Source organism: Melitaea cinxia, chromosome 17 (genome assembly GCF_905220565.1).
Source record: "Melitaea cinxia chromosome 17, ilMelCinx1.1, whole genome shotgun sequence".
Classification (NCBI taxonomy): Eukaryota; Metazoa; Arthropoda; class Insecta; order Lepidoptera; family Nymphalidae; genus Melitaea; species Melitaea cinxia.
The window spans coordinates 4,330,720-4,348,283 of record NC_059410.1 but is presented as its reverse complement, the minus strand read 5'-3'; the positions used below and the strand labels follow the sequence as shown (position 1 = coordinate 4,348,283).

General features: G+C 30.3%; 1 protein-coding gene across 1 annotated transcript; it reads right to left on the bottom strand.

Moving 5' to 3' along the window:
- Positions 1-1,785: 1,785 nt before the first annotated feature.
- LOC123661814 (centromere protein F-like) lies at positions 1,786-16,753 on the bottom strand. Its single transcript, XM_045596754.1, has 21 exons — positions 16,718-16,753; positions 15,900-16,287; positions 15,297-15,482; positions 14,322-14,536; positions 13,876-14,104; positions 13,433-13,530; positions 11,921-13,310; positions 11,237-11,692; positions 9,862-11,130; positions 9,310-9,654; positions 8,743-9,072; positions 7,732-8,211; positions 7,283-7,651; positions 6,742-7,197; positions 5,475-6,649; positions 4,850-5,104; positions 4,679-4,772; positions 3,773-3,954; positions 2,940-3,053; positions 2,146-2,262; positions 1,786-1,900 (listed from the first exon to the last, which is right to left on the bottom strand). Exons 1-21 carry the CDS (start codon positions 16,751-16,753, stop codon positions 1,853-1,855), a joined length of 8,232 nt encoding a protein of 2,743 aa, XP_045452710.1. The 3' UTR covers positions 1,786-1,852.
- Positions 16,754-17,564: the final 811 nt, after the last annotated feature.

Here is a 17,564-nt window from a genome sequence, read left to right as displayed (position 1 = left end):
CAGTGCTTTATAATACTTACAATTAGTAAAAACTTAATAACATGTATACATATTAGTAGGTTAAGTGAAATGTACTTGTAATAATAGTAAAAAGAAATACATTAAATTATATGAAATAGTTATTATGTAGATACGATATATATTTGACTGCCACTTTAGTCACAATTTTAAATAAAATTTCTTTTGAACTAGACGTTAAGTGTCATATAAAACACAATTAAATAAATGAACACAAGTAGCTTTAGGTTTAATTTGTTACACACTTCGTTTGTACAATTAAGGTTCACTAAAATATGCATATCTTAGTTAAAAACATATATGAAACTGTTAGTTGAATTGATATACCAAGAAATAGTATATACCGATCACTCAGTTACGACTACACGTTATATGATATTTACAATTTACTGTAGAATTTAATGACTGCAGATATATCCTCATATTGCGTAGTTATCTTGAATGACATTTCTTAGGTTTATAATTACTAAGATGAGATTTTTTTTCAAACTTATTGTTGACTATTTCATAGAATAGAATTAATAATGTGTTTATTAATAATTTTTATACTTAATTTCAATCTCACTATTATATTGATTAGAATTATATAATACCCAATTATATTTTTAGTACAAAACTTTACAGCATTTGTAGTAATAAAATTAATATTTCTATACAATATATTGAGATTTGGTAATTACAATTTTTAAGTTCACGACTTAATATTTCATGATGTTATTTTAGTTAAAAATGTTATAAAGCGATTAAATAATCATGACAAAATTATTATTTTTAGGTCATTGTCATTATTACACGTATATTATTGTTGTTTTATAATTTAAATAAATATCAAGTAAAAATAAAATTATTTTCAAAATCTGAATGAAAAGACAATATATCATCACATTTTCTCGCTTTAAAAGAAAATAATCTATTTTCCTGTTATATACTTCTTTACTTTCTGTAATTTCATTAAATTAATTTTATTAAATTTATATTTAATTTTTTTTATATAAAAATTAAAAACATAACTTGTATGTATAAATTAATTATGTTTTAATTACTGGTTTAGTAATTAAGTATTTATTTATTTATTCGCTAAGCAGTTATTGAGATTTTTTGTTTATTTTTAACGACTTTTAATTTACTAAAAAGGATTTTACGATTTTAATTAAATAAAAATGATCATACTCAAACTACTGTTAGATAAACCACTTTATCATTTGTAGCGTCACATTTATAGTTATTAGTTAATAAAACGTTGCTAAGATTTATTCTTTGGTTATAACACTAATATTGAAATAATCGATGTTATAAAGTTTCATAATTTTAGATTTGTCAATTAACTAGAATAACACTTAACAAAGTTAATAAACCGCTAACGAGAGATGCGAAATAAATAATTTGTAATCTTAATATGTTTATTCAAATTACAGTTGAATTTAAAGTAAATTTTAATTTTTATCACACAATTTTGTTAGCAATCTTTTTAAAATATATTTGTTATGCGTGCCTGTTTTTAATAAGCACTTTTTAATACGCCTCAATTAATATACAATACTCAGTTTAACTTTAATTATACTAGCGTATTTTTTGGATTTGATCCTTTAGTTTCGTTTGTAAATGGCTTTATATTTATTCATATTAAATCATGTTATTATATAAACTGGCACAATTTTGTACATTTTGTAAGTAATGTTTGGTGCTATAGTGATTTTGTGGTGTACTACTATGGAATAAATAAGCTGAAATAATTATTGAATTTTATTTAAATGAAAGACGTCCTTGTAAAAGTAATAAATTAATAAAATTTATTAATCGAACATACTAGAAAATAAAACAAGGTGGGTTTCAATTATTTCTTTCTGAAAATGTTGCTTAGTCTTCGACTGCGTGGAGTACCCTGGAAAGAATAAAGGAAATTATATTGTTTTATCAAATAAAATGTAATACAGAAGCAAAAAAGGAAAATAATATATATTTTTTAAAAATAACTGAACTGTGTATTCTTGCCAATGTCAATTAAATACAAAATAAATCAGCCTTATTTATAAGTAAGCCAATAATAATTTTCTATTTTTTTTCAGACTCAAATGTTGATATTTTTACAAACATTAATAAAAATTATCAGGTATATAAAGAATTTACTTCTGTAGTGTCATTTTTGGCGGATCGGAACAGAGCGCGGATCCGGGAGGGCGTGCTAGTCTTGCGGGAAGCTGATGGATCGGCTTCTACTCGAAGCGACTGACGTAACTCAGAATCCTGGAAACAATTCAAATATTTATAACTGAAAAATTAAAATTAAAAAAAGAAGTAATAAAGATTTTTGAAGTAAAACCTCTACACACACTTGATTGGGGAGTAAGCTGGTGAATATGTGACGAGAGCGTTACGAAAAATATGATAAAGTTGAGAGGGAGATACAATTTACTGAAGTTAGAAAGAGAGAGAGTTACGTTTCGTATATTACTGTAGGAGCTAAAGAAGTTTTACTTCAATTGTGTGGTCCATTAAAGCTCACTTGTTTTTTATGGCATTTAACTACATTTTAAAATACACATATATTAAAAAAAGTTAGAGGGTAAACTATTAATAGAATTTATTGGAATATCTTTAACAATGTAAGTTAATAAAAATTAAGTCATGTATCTTTCTTGACTTTTCAGCGCCAGTCAAACGTTTTGGAATTATAATTCACATATCAACTATTGGAGACACATTAAAATTGCCGGAACCCTACCCAATTATTCTATTTATTGATATAAATATATATTATTCGTAGTGTATTTTCATTCACAAGATTATAAATAATTACCAAAAAAAAAATACTACAAACCTTCACACTAAAACAAAGATTATAAAGACAATAGCTACATACACAGCGTTATATATATTTTATTATAATAATTTATATAAAATGTACACAAAAATATACTTACAGTTGCCGAGAGCCTGCCTGCCTGTTTGCTAGGTGTCGGCGGTCCGGGTTTTTTGTACACCGTTATACCAACTTCTTTCCTTTGCTTCCCTCCTAGTGACATATTGCCGGTACACTAAAAATAAAATTTATATTTATTATATAGTAAAAAATACGAGGCTCTTTTTATTATAAATTTCTGTTATATAAGTTATATTTCTTACAATATCAACAGTCCAGAAACTTCTTCTGCAAGGAAATATCATGTACTGAGCAAGATTTTGATGTGTACAAAGTTGTTATGGTAACAGAAAGTACCTAACAGATAACTCAATAAGCCTTGTTTAGCGCATTGTCAGTATGTATTTTTAATCTATATACAAATTCAATATTTTTTAACAAAACATTTCGTATTATTATTGAATAGATTTCGATTATTAAACAAACTCTTTGTCTTAGAAAATATAAATGTTTCACGGTGTTATTGGATTTTTTACAGTACAGCTTTAAGCATTACAGTACATAATAGTACACAAGTATATTGGTCCATTTTCTTTTTATATAACTTAGTCGGCAAACAAGCGTACGGATGACCTGATGGTAAGCGATTACCGCAGCTTATAGACGTGTGCAACACCAGAAGCATCGCAAGCGCGTTGCCGACCCCATCCCCAATTCCTTCCAGGAGCTCTGGTCGCCTTACTCACGACAGGAACAGAACACTGCTTGAAAGCAGTATTATTTAGCTTTGATCTTCTGTAAGGTCGAGGTACTGTCCCCCCCGGGCTGCTCCACATTTTAAGCAGTAAAATTTTCTGCTGTACTGTAAGGCAGTCCAATACAGTGGACGGTCACCTTGATGTCGTCCTCGTGCACGGCGGGCGCGAACTGCGTCTCGGCGGGGTAGGAGCTCTTGAGGTGCGGCGGACAGAGCGAGTTCCGCCAGCGCAGCTCGGACAGGCGCGGCGTGCCGAGCTCGCGCAGCCAGCGGTTGTCGAACACCTCGCCCTCCTCGTCCGACATCTGCAGCGCACGGCCTGTTGCCATACGTTGTGGTGTTACTACAGATCTAGACATCTTTACTAAATACTAATACATCATTTTAACATTAAAAAAAAATCATATAAATCGACCACGATTTATGATTTTAAAGTTAAAATTTTTATTCTATCGCCCCAAAAAGTTTCGCTCATCTATCGCATGTCGCATTACAGTCGGCCGCGAGTAGGGATAAGTGAAAGGCGCGTTGCCGAGCAGCCAAGGCCAACATGGCGGCTTTTTATTTTTCGGCTCTTTTTATTTTATTTTTATGTTGTATTAACTTTATAATAATAAAAAAAGTATATTGCTTAAATATTTATTTTATATTATTTGTAGATGTAATAAAATAAAATGTAATGTTTTTAAATAAATGTTTGTAATATGTTTACGCTGTGTGGCTACGGCAGTGAAGAATATAGCCACCCCTCTCTTCCCGTGGGTGTCGTAAGAGGCGACTAAGGGATAACACAGTTCCACTACCGATGGCGGGATAACCATCCAACTGCTGGCTTTGAAATACACAGTTCGAAGACGGGCAGCAGCGTCTTCGGTGCGACAAAGCCAGCCCTGCGGTCACCAACCCGCCTGCTCAGCGTGGGTATGACTATGGGCAACACACATGAGTTCACGCCATTTTTGGCGCGAAATTGTGGAGGGCCTATGTCCAGCAGTGGACTGCGATAGGCTGAAGTATATGTGTGTATAATATGTTTAATGTACCTTTAGGATTATTTCTTGAAACGGGCAAAGATCGCAACGAATGCGTGTCAGAAGGACGGGAGGGGAGCTCTTCTGGCGGAAGGGCGAGACCGGACTGAAAGAAAAGGAAAATAATAAACGTAAGAAAAATATATTATTATTTATGAAAACAACTTAAAAAATTATTCATACCGAATGCACGTGTTGTAACGACATTAGAGACCCAGACTTTTGTTTCTTCCTCAACCAGTCCGCTTCATCCTTCTTCACTAAAAACTTCTCTCCAACGTTCCAAAGGTCTGTGGTTAAACTTTTTATATGTTGTTCATACGCGCGACTCGATTCCCTTAACTTATGGTGAGCCTTCTTCAGTTCCATCTCAAGAGACTCTACTTCTTCTCTATGCTTTTCTTTAAATAATGCTATCTGTTCATGACAGAGTTGTTTCTGAAAATCGAAGGCAACCATTACTTTCTTATTTAAACAAATACTCATGCATTGTACATGCATAAGTATAACATGCAAGTCATGCACATGCCTATACATAAATTCTAATTACCTTTTCAAGTTGTGGTTCAAGCGTAAATTGTAAACTAACTACAATGCTTTAATGAACACTCGACAAAACAAAAACAATAAATAAAACACAAGCATCCATTAAAACATACTTTATTTAATAAATAAAGACTTCAAGTCATCACAGCAACTAGCCACACCAAGTCTAATGTCAAATCATTCACCAAGAGTCCGTTTGCAAGTAGAACCACCAAACCACCTGATAGGCTAGTACCAACAACAGTATGGGGAGAATACTGACCATTTTTGCCTTCATCCTGTTGAGTTTGTCCTCATATTCGGCTCGGACTTCCATAACTGTGACAGATTGAGTATCTTTAGCGCCTTCGCCCTTCTGTGCTCGCGCCACTTCTTCTAGAAGCTTCTGGAAAGAGTTCTGCAGTTCATCCAATTGAACTTCCAAACTGGTATTCTGAAAACTTTCAGACACAAGCGATGCGCGATCTAAATCACTCGTAAACGCCTGCTTGATCTTTTCCGCTGAAATAGTTCTCGTAATACAGCGCTCTATCCATCTCTCTAGATTTAGAGCACATTCGGACAAATCTTGCATTACTGCGGCATAACCTCGTTCTAAATTACACAACGTAGCGTCAGTTATATGACCGTCGAGATTCAATATCTCTCGTCTCACCGTCCTCTGTAAGGATATGACCCGGCTCAGTTTTTGCGCGTATAATTCCCTCACAGAGCTAAATGTCTTGATGCTCACGGACAACTCGGTTAGGAATTTTCTCATATTTATAATTTCCGACTCGTTTATCTTGTTAATGTCGTTTAGCCTATCTCTTTCCTTCTGTAGTGCGACCTGTTTCTCGGAACAACGCCGTATGTGACGCTCGGTAGTTTCTAAGAAGTTTTCTAAATCTTCCATAGTTATCGTGCCAGCATTTAAACTGCGTCTTATGTCGTTATCAGTATTCGAATTTCCGAAGTTAGTCAACTCTTTCAAGACTGTATTAGATTTGATTTCAGCTATCCTTTTCAGTATAATCGCCTGATATTTGGCGGAAACTTTTATTATTTGTGAAGCCCTGTTTTCCGTGGCGCTCATTTTTGATACCTGCTTCTTGAGGTCAGCTATTTCCTCATTCTTTTGGTGAACTATTTTTTTCAATTGACTCGAAAGTTGCTGACAATTTTCTTTGCTCAGTTCCAGATCTTTGGAAACGTCTAGTAATTTGTTTTCAGATTCGGCTATCAAGGATTTTAAGTAGGTGATGTCACTTTGAAGGGTCGTAATGGTCCGGTTGCGGTCGTGAATGATTTTTTCTAAGTCGGATATGGTTTTGTAGCTTTCTATGGAAGAGTGTGTGTCTGTAGAAGTGTTATCTACCTGTTGTTGAAGATCGCGGTAGTTTACTTCGGCTTGTCCAGAATATTTAGGACCTGATTTTTCTTGACTGACAACGGCAACTAAAATAAAAAAAAAACTTTGTTTAGAAAAGATTACAAAATTGTACAGTTTACATTTCTTTTTACTTGATTTTTACTGCCAGATAACTTACAAGTATCTATTTGTCCCGTCGCTTTACACAGCTGCTCATTTTCCTTTTCCAATGTCTTGATAACTTCATCCTGTCGATTCCTCTCTTCCAGTTTCTTCGATAACATTCCTATATCTGCTTCCTTTATTACCACTTCGTTTTTCAAATAATTTAATGTATTTTGTAATTGTTTCATTTGTTCATTTAGTTTACTTATCAAAGCATCTCTTTCCTCCTTGATTTGAACTATAATTCTGTCCCTCTCGCTGATATCTTGAGTTGCTTTATTTCTTAATGTTGTAATTTCTTCCTGAAGTAAATTTATTTCCTTTTGACGATTTTCCAGTTCAGTTTCAGCTTTACTTTGATATTCTTCTAAAATAGAACATTTGTTGACAAGATTAATTTTCTCTTTAGTATTATTGTCATTTTGTTGTAATAATTCTAAATGCAATTTTTCTTCTAATTTCGTAATTTCTGTAAAGAAGAAAAAATTATTTATGCTCCGAATTTATCCCAAAAATGTAAATAACTATAAAAATGATCTATTATACAAATATACCTGAATTTTTATCTTTTATAGCTTGAACAAATTGTTCGTTTTCAGTCTTCAGTCCTATCAAAATTTTATTTTGTTTTTCTAAATCAGAAGTTAATTCAGTTAATTTTTTACAACATTCACTTTTTTCTAATTCTATTTTTTCCTTTTCTTTAACTAAAATAAATATTTGTTCTTCAAGTTCTTGCACTTTGTTTGAAATTTCATTATTTTCCTTTTCTTTATTTTCAAGTAATTCTTCTAAAACATTTGCATGTTTACATTTTGTTTCTAGGTCTTCATTTAATTTTTTAAGTTTACTTTCAAATTCCACTTCAGTAGTATCTTTTTTAATTTTCCATTCATTGCTCTTTTCTTCTAATAAAACAATATCTGAAACAAAATAATAGTTTAATACCAAACATTTATAATAAAATTAGACTCATACATTATTTTTAAATTATGAGTGTTACCTTCTTTATGCTTCTCTAACTTTTCAATCAAATCTTTGTTTTCAGTTTTGAATGTGTCTATTAGAGAATTTTTCTCAAGAATATTTTCTTCCAACACTAAAACTTTACTTTCAAGTTCTAGAATTCGTGATTCGACGTCTTTCTGAGCATCTTCTTTTTCCTTCCGCAATTCATTTAACTCTTTCAACGCAGATTCTAATGCTGCTTTTGCCTTGAGTTCTTTATCTTTTAATACAACTTCAAAGTTACTTCTTTCAGAACCAATTAACGCTTTCAGGGTTTTTATTTCCCCTTGTAAAGCCTCGTTTGCTTTGACATTATCTAAAATGATATTATTCAGACTATTTTTCTGGTCTTCCATTACAGATTCTGTGACGGTGACCATATTTTTAAGAACAAGTCTTTCAGACTCAAACTCAGTGATTAATTTGTCTTGATTTTGTTTTTGAACTTTTAAATCATCTTCTAGAGATTTTATATCTACAAAAAAAGATAAGTTTCTTATATCTTGTGTAAAAATAATTGATCAAGAACAAGAAAATAGCCAAATCAATGAAAGTATGAGTAAAAACACAGTGTCAAACACATAAAAATTAACAAATCTGTGCATTAACCAAAGCCACTAAATTTTTGATGAGATATAACAGTTATACAGAAATCCGCAATGGCTATAAAAAATTAATTTATACTTTTTAAATGTGGATTAAAAGTAAGATTAGATCTTGTTATAAAATCAATTTGGCGCAGCGGTCAGCGGTCACGGTGTTGCGCTGGCGGTCGCGGTTCGATCCCCGCTCACGACAGATATTTGTATTAGCCATATAGATGTTTGTCGTGGTCTGGGCGTTTGTGCGTCTGTATTGTGTGTTTTTCCGGTCCCCCAACACAGGAGAAAATCCTACTGGGGGCTGTTGAGTGTGAAGCGTCTATTATAGCGTTTACTAATTATTACAAAAACGAAAAACAGGCAAAATTTAATGAAGTAAAACAAGACATTAAAAAATAAATTACCAATATTTTTCTCCTCAATCACATGTTGCAATTTTTCTTTTTCCGCCCTCATCGACTCTAACTCTGCCGTCTTTTCCTTCAGATAATTAGTCACCTTTGATATCACCATGTTCAAGTTATCAATCTGATTTTCATATGTTTCCTTTAATTTGTCTGTCAAATTCTCATTATCAACTAGTTTTTCCTTAAGGGAATGTACTTTGACATCTAATTGAACTTTGAGGTCGTTTAATTCGATATTAAGAGATTCATTTTCTGCTTGTAGCTGTGCTATATCTCTTACTTTCGATTCTATTATGGAGTTGTATGAATCATTTTGTTTAGTCAACTCTGTAACAATTTATATATAAAATTTATTTTAATTGCACATAAGCCACTAATATTATTTATCAGCAGATAGCACCTTTTAAATTAGCATATTCTGAATAAAAATATCTAGCATATAACGCGGAATTAGATTGTGAAAACGAAAAATAAATAAAACTAGGATACCATTGTTCATTTGATAACTTTACTGGCAACTAGTGAAGCAGGCTCTTAGAGATACATACACATAAAAGAACTTACCATTTTTAGTTTCATTTATAATTTTGTGAAGTTTCTGTACCTCAAACTCTAGTTCAGAAATTCTTTTCCCTTTATTCTCAACCTGATCTAACATATCTTTTAGTAACAAATCCTTTTCCTTTAAAGTACTCTCCAATCCTCTTTTCAATGCTATCTCTGAAGTTAAGTCACTCAAGATGTTTAGAAACACATCGCAGAATACCTCTGTATCAGTATTTTCATTTTCAAAACATTTAAATTTTTTCAAAATATCGGAACAGTTTTCGTCCTTTTTGATTTCGTCAAATATTTTACGTAACCCGCAATTCAGAACATTCGTAATTTGCTTATTACTATCTTCTAAAGCTGAAATAAAATATTGAAATATATAAATTATCCTTTAAATAATTCAAAACGTATGTTTAAATATAAAACACATACTTTTATAGTCAGATTTAATTATATTGAAGTCAATTGTCAGATTGTCTATTTCATCTTGCTTGTTGTTAATCACAAGGGTAAATGTTTTGTTAATTTCTTGTATTTCATTTTTCAATTCATCGTATTTTTTCAATAATGTTTCATTTTCTTTTTCAAGTATTGCTTTATTCTCATTCAAAAGTTCTTCGACATTTTTGAGATCAAGCAATTCTCTCTTTAAAGTTTTTATTTCCGAAGTCAAATTTTCATTTTCATTTGATAATGTGTCAATATCTACTTTTAATTTTTGGATATCATTGTTTAATGTCGCGTTTAGTGATTTTTCTTTTTCATAATTAGATGTGTGTATGTCAATATTTCTAGTCAAAATATTAATATTCTCTTCTAAATCAAAATTGTGTCTTTCTCTTGCATTTAATTTAGCTTCTATATCTGTTTTTAATTCGTTAATGTTTTTCTTTTCTTGTTCTGCTAACTCCTTGGAATGTCTTTCCTCTACAAGTTGCTGAGTAAGACATTCCTTTTCTTGTATTAATGTATTATTTGTTTCTGTTAGTTCTTGTAATTGCTTGTCAAGTTTCCGAACTTCTATTAACAAAGCTTCTTTTCCCTCATCTGCAATTTTCAATACAGATCTCTCATCCATTAGCTGTTGTACTAATATTGCTTTTTCATTAAATAAACTATCCCTCTCTGACATCACATTATTGTGGTCAAACTCGATTTCAGTAAGCTTAGTAATTAATTCTTCATTTTCTTTTAATAAACTTTGTTTTTCCGTTTCAAGACAATCTCTTGCCGCTTTCTCTGCTGTTAGACTTTCCTTTAAATGATCGTTGGTCAGAGCACTTTCAGTTGACGTCTTTCTTAATGAATTGATTTCTACTGTCAGTTTTTCTTTTTCTTTTGATAAAATATTAATTTTACTCTCTAATGTATGTAGTACTGTTTCACTTTCTTGCAACTTAATTTCCATTTTTTGTATTTTATTAGTCAATTCTTCAATTTGATTGTCTTTAATGTTGATATGTTCTTGCATGTCACTTTTAGTCTTTTCTAAAATAAATTTCTCTTTTTCGAGATCTTTCAAAATAATTTCTAAATTGTCCCTTTTGTTCTGTAGTTCTTTTTCAAGATTTTCTATTACTTGATCCTTTTCTTTAACCATCACTTCATATGTGCTGTTATCTTCTTCTATCGTGTAATGTAACTGATTATTTTCTTTTTGTAGAGATTCAACAATTTTCAAGTTATTATCGATAACACATTTCAATTCTTTTTTAGAATCAGCAAGAAGAGATTCTAAATTTTCAACTTTCACATTTAGTTCTTTAATTTGCTTATCTTTCTCATTAACGTTTTCCATTGCTTGATCTACATGAGATCTTAAGATTTCTGTTTCTGCAAGAACATTAAAAAAATCATATTATGTTTCAAATTTATTCATATTCAAATTTAATGTTCAACCACTTTATACTATTTAATACAAATTGACAATATTACTTACCTTCCAATTTATCTGTGTTGTTCTTTAACAACACTTCTATTTCCTGTTTAAGTGTGTTTATTTCCTCAGTTTTCTTTCCTATATTATCATTCAATTGAGCAGTTGTACAATTAAATACGGCACATTTATTCAAATATTCTTTCTCGAGATTATTTTTGTTAGCTTTCATTTGCTCCAGTTCTTGTACCAAAACTATTTTGTCATTTTCAATCACCAATACTTTTTCCAATTCATTCTGTAATGATGTTTGCAGCTTCTCTACATCCAATTTTAATGTCCCTATTTGTAAATCTTTATTTTCTATACAATTATTGGACTTTGTATTCAGTTCCTTCAGTGATTTGTCCAATTCAGTCAATTTCGTCATAAGTTTTGTAGTCTCTGTATCAAAGTTCTTTTGTTTAATTTCATAATCTTGAGTTTTTTCTATTATAACTTCTTGAAGTTCGATTATTGCTACAAAATATAAATATCATATATTAACAAAAGCAACTGCAGAGTATAAAGATTATATCATACAAAAATTAAAAAAAAAATATGTGAGAACGGGAGATAGATGGGTTTAGGGAAAAAATTTCCTGTAAATAGGAAAGAGGTAGTGTATAAGTTACATAGCATAAAGTGTAAGCTAGTCACATAAAACTATCCAAGATGTTACCCTCCACTTTAATAATTAATACTTACTATTCTTATTTTCTTCTGCCAATTCAGATAACTCATCTACTTTAGAACTTAATTTAACGATATTCTCCTTCTTCTCATTTACTTGTTCCAGCAATCTGCTCTTTTCTGATACAATTGTTTCCAACTCATGCTTTATATTGTCTTTTTCTGCTTTTTCAGAAATTATTGCTTTATTTGTCGAATCAATAATCGCTTCCTGTTTACTATATTTTTCTTCAAACTCAAGTTTTTCTTGAGCTAAATGTTCTTCAATTGTTTTGATCCTAGACTCTTTTTCAAGTATTTCTTCTTTTAATTGTTGTACAACTTTATTTAATTCTTCACATTTTTTCTTTTGCTTTTCATTTAATTCCTTTTCTTGATTTAAATATTTATTAATATCTGATTTCTCTGATTGCATTATCATTAATTCTTCTTTTAATTTCTTAAAGTCTTCTGCTAAACTTTGTTTTTCGTTTTCAACTGTAATTTTATATTGAATCTCATTATGTAGTTGACTTTTCAAAGCATCTGCTGTAGCCCGGATCTCATCTAAGCAGTAATGTAATTTTTTCTTTTCCTCATTAAATGTAACATTTTGATGCTCAATTTCTTTTTGAAGTTGCCCAATTCTCACATCGCGATTTTGTAATTCAATATTTAATTTTTCGTTACAATCCTGTAAACGGTTGAGTTCATTATTTGACTCTGAAAGACAATTTTTAAGATGACTCACATCCTTGTTAAGTGTTTCATTATACATAGCGTACTGTTGTAATTGATTCCTATAATCTGAAATTTCATCTGTCTTAGCTTGCAAGGTATTTTCAATTTCTCGAACTTGAATGGTTAAATTTGCGACATCATTATGATATTTGGCTGATATTTCTTTTTCTTTACGCAGATCGCTTTGAAGAATCTCAATTGTTTCGCCTTTTTCGAAGATCTTATTTTGCAGTTCAACCAATTCATTATTTCGATTTGAGACTTTTTCTTTTAACTTCATCATTTGATTTTCATACTCATCCCTCATTTTAAATTTAGAAGACTTCTCGGCATCAATTTCTCCTTTCAGATCTTTTATAACGTTTTCGAATTTCGTTATTTCATCAGAAAGACTTTGAAGAAGGGATAATTTTTCCTCTTGTAAGATTTGAATTTCGGTCATCTTTGAGTCAATTATGCGTCTTGAGTTTTCTCCTGTGTCCCGTAGTCTCTGTTCTAGTTCATTCACCTCATTGTTTAATTTTGTAACTTCGTTGTCGTAATGCACTTTTAACACATTCCTTTCTTCGATTTCCTCATTGACACGGTGTTTTAAATTAAATATCTCTGTATCTTTTTCACTTATTATTTGTGTCAAGTTTTGACTCTCTTTCTCAGATTTCTTAGTTAAGTCATTTAATTGATCCTACAAAAAAATATAAATAAAAATTATTTTCTAGTATAATATACTATTTACTCCTATTTTCTTAGAAAGGTAAGTATAATGTAAAAACTTGCATAATTTTTTTTAAAAAAGTGTATAATTACCTGAAACAATTGTATCTGTTGTTTTAAAAGTTCAATTTTAGCACGTTCTTCCCCAAGTTGTACCTCGATAACATTTGCACAGACCTCACTACATACAGCTGAATAGAAAAAAGACATTTTTAGTTCTTATATTACTACAGGTATAACAATTTTGTAATTGCAAGAAGGCTAAGTGCCTTAAAAATATTGCCAAACGAAAATGTGTATTTAGTCATTTTACTCCTTGGCACAGAGACAAAGACCTGCCCTGAGACTAGCATTTTACCGTGCAACATGTGACGAAGAATTAAAAAGGAAAAACATTTTTTTTTAAATATTATTGTAATCATTGTTAAGGAGTCAAGTCACGTGTTGAAGCAAACATACTTTTTTTGGTTTTTGATTTTAATATATTTAAGATAGACATTTAACATTATAAAATTGATTTTAAGCAAACAACTTACACGAGTTATGTGGTAAAGATTGCACACTTGTATCAATATCATCACACTCCAACTGGCTAGAGTCCAGACCGTTAAGACGATTATGTTGACGTAACTCTGTTACAAGTTCACGTAATGAATGGACTTGTCTACGTTCTGTCTCTAACTCCTCAACTAGTTGAGACGCACGATTGGACTCTTGTTGACTTATCGTAATCCATTTGTCTCTCTCGCGTTTTAATTCATCCAACTGTGGAAAAAAATCAAATTTATTATAAAACTAGCTGTGTCCCGCGGTTTCAACTGCATGATAATAAGGTAAATGGAATATACAAAAAAAAAAAAAAAATTTAGAACCATTAGTAACTGAGATAAGTGCGTTCAAACAAATACTCTTCAGATTTATAATATTAGTAGAGATTTACCATATAAATCCTTAAGATTTTAAATAGTGCAGTTTTTTTTACCTTATTTTTGTAAGAATCTCTCTCATACTGGACATCCTCTAATTGCTCCTGAACAGCCATCAAACGCTCTTCAGTTTGCTCCAATTGTTTTAATAACTTGACTGAATTGTTGCTTGAAGTCTCTGTACCTTTTATATCATCTTCTTGGCCGCAGCACGTTGATATCTTGGCTTTTAAGTTGACTATGTCTTGTTTGTATTGCTCCTTGTCTTTTACTGATAATGAAATATATAATTGTAAATTACTGGAATTTTTTTATTTATTAAATTCTTTAAAATACCTAATTTAATGGATTAATTATAAATATTAATTCCAAAGCTAAACTCCTAATTGTGATATCATTTTTAGAACTTACGAAATATGAATAAATGAGCTTTTACTGCGAGCTATGTATACTAGTCTATGAGCTAAGAGAAATCCATTAAAGAGGGCAAATTAATCATAATCTATTTCACACAGTAAACTTAAAAAAATTCTACAATATATATTTCCATATATTTTTAAAAGGTAATAAAAAAAGTGTGTGGGTGCAATTAACACACGTGACACGTGACAGGCAGACGTGAAACTTCTGAAAAGTCGTAGGAAGGTAGGTCGTTGCGATTTATTCTAGCGTCGATGATCAGGGTCTCGTGAAAAAGGTCGTAAGTGCCATGCAAAACTCGTCGCGTGAGCGTTTTGAGCAGTAAGATACTATTTCATTCTCTCCTATGCATTGTTTGTTTATTTCTCAAGACGCATTTTCGTTTCATCGAGTTTCAAATCACAACGATTCTAAAGAAGTTTAACTTGAAAACTTCATACCAAACTATAGGAGGAAAGATAATTACATTTTCTTTACTATACACCAGAAAAATATTGTTAAATAAATTACAAAAACATGAGAAGTAAAAAAGCAACCATATCTTCTTTTGGAAACTTATATTGAATGAATAGGTTTATAGATTACTAAAGAATGAACAACTCTAAACGTACGAAGCTTCTCCACTTTCAAATTGGTCCGGGTTAGCTCATCTTGAAGATAGTTTCGGTCAAATCGCTCAGCATCGAGAGCAGCTTGTAGCCGTCTTACTTCACCATGCAATGATCGAAGAGCAGGAGGTGTCTCGGCAACTTTGTTCAGATTGCTATCCGAAGCCGCTTCATCCTGGCCACAGGCCTCTAAAAATAAAATTTTAAATTATTATTAATTTATTTTGATATTACAGAGAAAAATATATCATCATTTTTTAACTTGTAATTTATGAATGATTGTTTTAATGATTTTAATATTATTTGTTAATATTTTGATGTATTATTTTTTTAAATGTTTTGATTCATTTAATTTTAATATAAATCTTTATATTGTTATAAGTTTATGCAAAGTATATTTGAAATAACTTTATATTATTATTTTTATTTATTATTTTTAAAATTAAATTTTAATATTTTTATAGCTCAATGTAAGGAAATAGACATGAGAAGACTTAGTATATAAAGTAATAAATATGCAAAGTTTATTTGTGACTAACATATTCATACTGTAAAGCTAAATAAGTTACATTAAATACATTAAAATAAAAATCTTAACTAACTCACCTGTAATAGCTGCCAAAACATCAGAAGAAGTGATAACAGGACATAGCATCAAACATTTACTAAATTTAAGTATAATTTCCTGATCAGTGGCACATAACTTTTTACACATTGCACTCTTAATATTCACATCTTTAGAATTAACACAAACAAAATACAGGAGTAGGGTCGCGGCCATGTATATTTCATCCTCTGTTGTCGGTTCAAATTTCCCATTTTCAAATCTAAAAGATGGGTATTTTTCTAGCACAAATTCTGCAACTGTGACTGCATCCAGCAGAGAAGATTTTGACTCGTCCAAGCTGAAGTTTTCTCGTAAATGTGATATTATGTTCAGGAGGGATTCAAGAGTAACAGGATAGTCTTTTTGATCATCAAAATAGCAATTAATCTGGAAAAAGTATATACATCTTATAAAACAACGCACATTAAACACAAATTAACATTGGTGTGAGATATTTCTATTCATAAATAAAAAATAATAATCTAATAGCAATAGTCTTAAGTAAATAATGTTCGTTTTAAGTTGTTTAAACACTTCTATTTATATTTTGTTTTCGTTAAAAACATAAACATAATAACGACATTACACGAAAATTATTTGATTATAATTATAATATCAGTAAGGATTTAAAATTCATATAATACTTTTTCTTTAAAACGCACCTGGCGTTTCTACCAACGGTTACAAAAAATGTAAGGTAAAAGAAGCCATACAGCCTAATTCCTATATTAAAACCATAACCTTTAATAATGTAGAATAATTGTTAACTTCCTAATGTTTATCTAATTAAATATAATTTAATATTGTTAATATTTACCCAATTTGCAAGTATTGTTTTCCATTTCCGTAACATCATTTCTTGATGAATGTACCACCTATTCTTATATACACTATATTAAGTTGCTATTGAAAACTAATAACGTAAAATAAAACACTAATTTAAAATATTATTGTACAATACGGTTACCGAACTAATGATTTGAAAATTGTTTGTTCCAACTTCTAACAGTTGTTGTCACATTGCCGTTGCAGTTCGAAATGTTTTTTTTTTTTTTTTTTAAAACTACCTACCTATCTGACGAAAAATATTTCAATTTTAAAAATTAATATAAAAACAATTATTAAAAAATCACAATTATATTTCATACAATGTTAGTATTATAATTTTCATTATATATTTTAAGGGATTTTCTTAGTTTTAGTTTTTTTTTTTTTTTTGTTTTAAAAACTAACTCCATTCAAGCGTTGTTAAGATGGTAGATGAAAATATTTTATTTTTTAAATATATGTTTACTATATATAAAAATGTATTTTTAATTTTCAAATAAAAAATATTTGTATAATTATGAATATTACATCGTTTTTAGATTTGTTTTGCATTTTTGATTTTACAGGAGTCTTCATTACCTACCACAAAAGTCATAATATTTACTGGCATGTCATAGCAAAACTGAAAACAGTCACTAAAAAAAAAAAGCGCGGGAACTTTGAAGTGAAAAGGCGGTCTTTTTTTTTCAAAAATATTTTATTAATTTTATAATTCATTCACTGGAGTTTTTTATAAATAAATACTTATAAATTAATCAAGAGATGGGGAGAAGTAAGAAAAGGAAAAAGAAGGAGGAAGGTAACGCTGAGGACGACTCGTTGAGCTCCGACTCCGA

Excerpts from the sequence above, each read along its gene's own strand:
- LOC123661814 (XM_045596754.1), bottom strand. The coding sequence starts at position 16,753 with ATGTTACGGAAATGGAAAACAATACTTGCAAATTGG. Across the intron at positions 5,105-5,474 it reads ACAGGATGAAGGCAAAAATG|AAACAACTCTGTCATGAACA; the intron begins GTCAGTATTCTC and ends TTCGATTTTCAG. Across the intron at positions 3,054-3,772 it reads TGCACGAGGACGACATCAAG|TGTACCGGCAATATGTCACT; the intron begins GTGACCGTCCAC and ends TTTTATTTTTAG.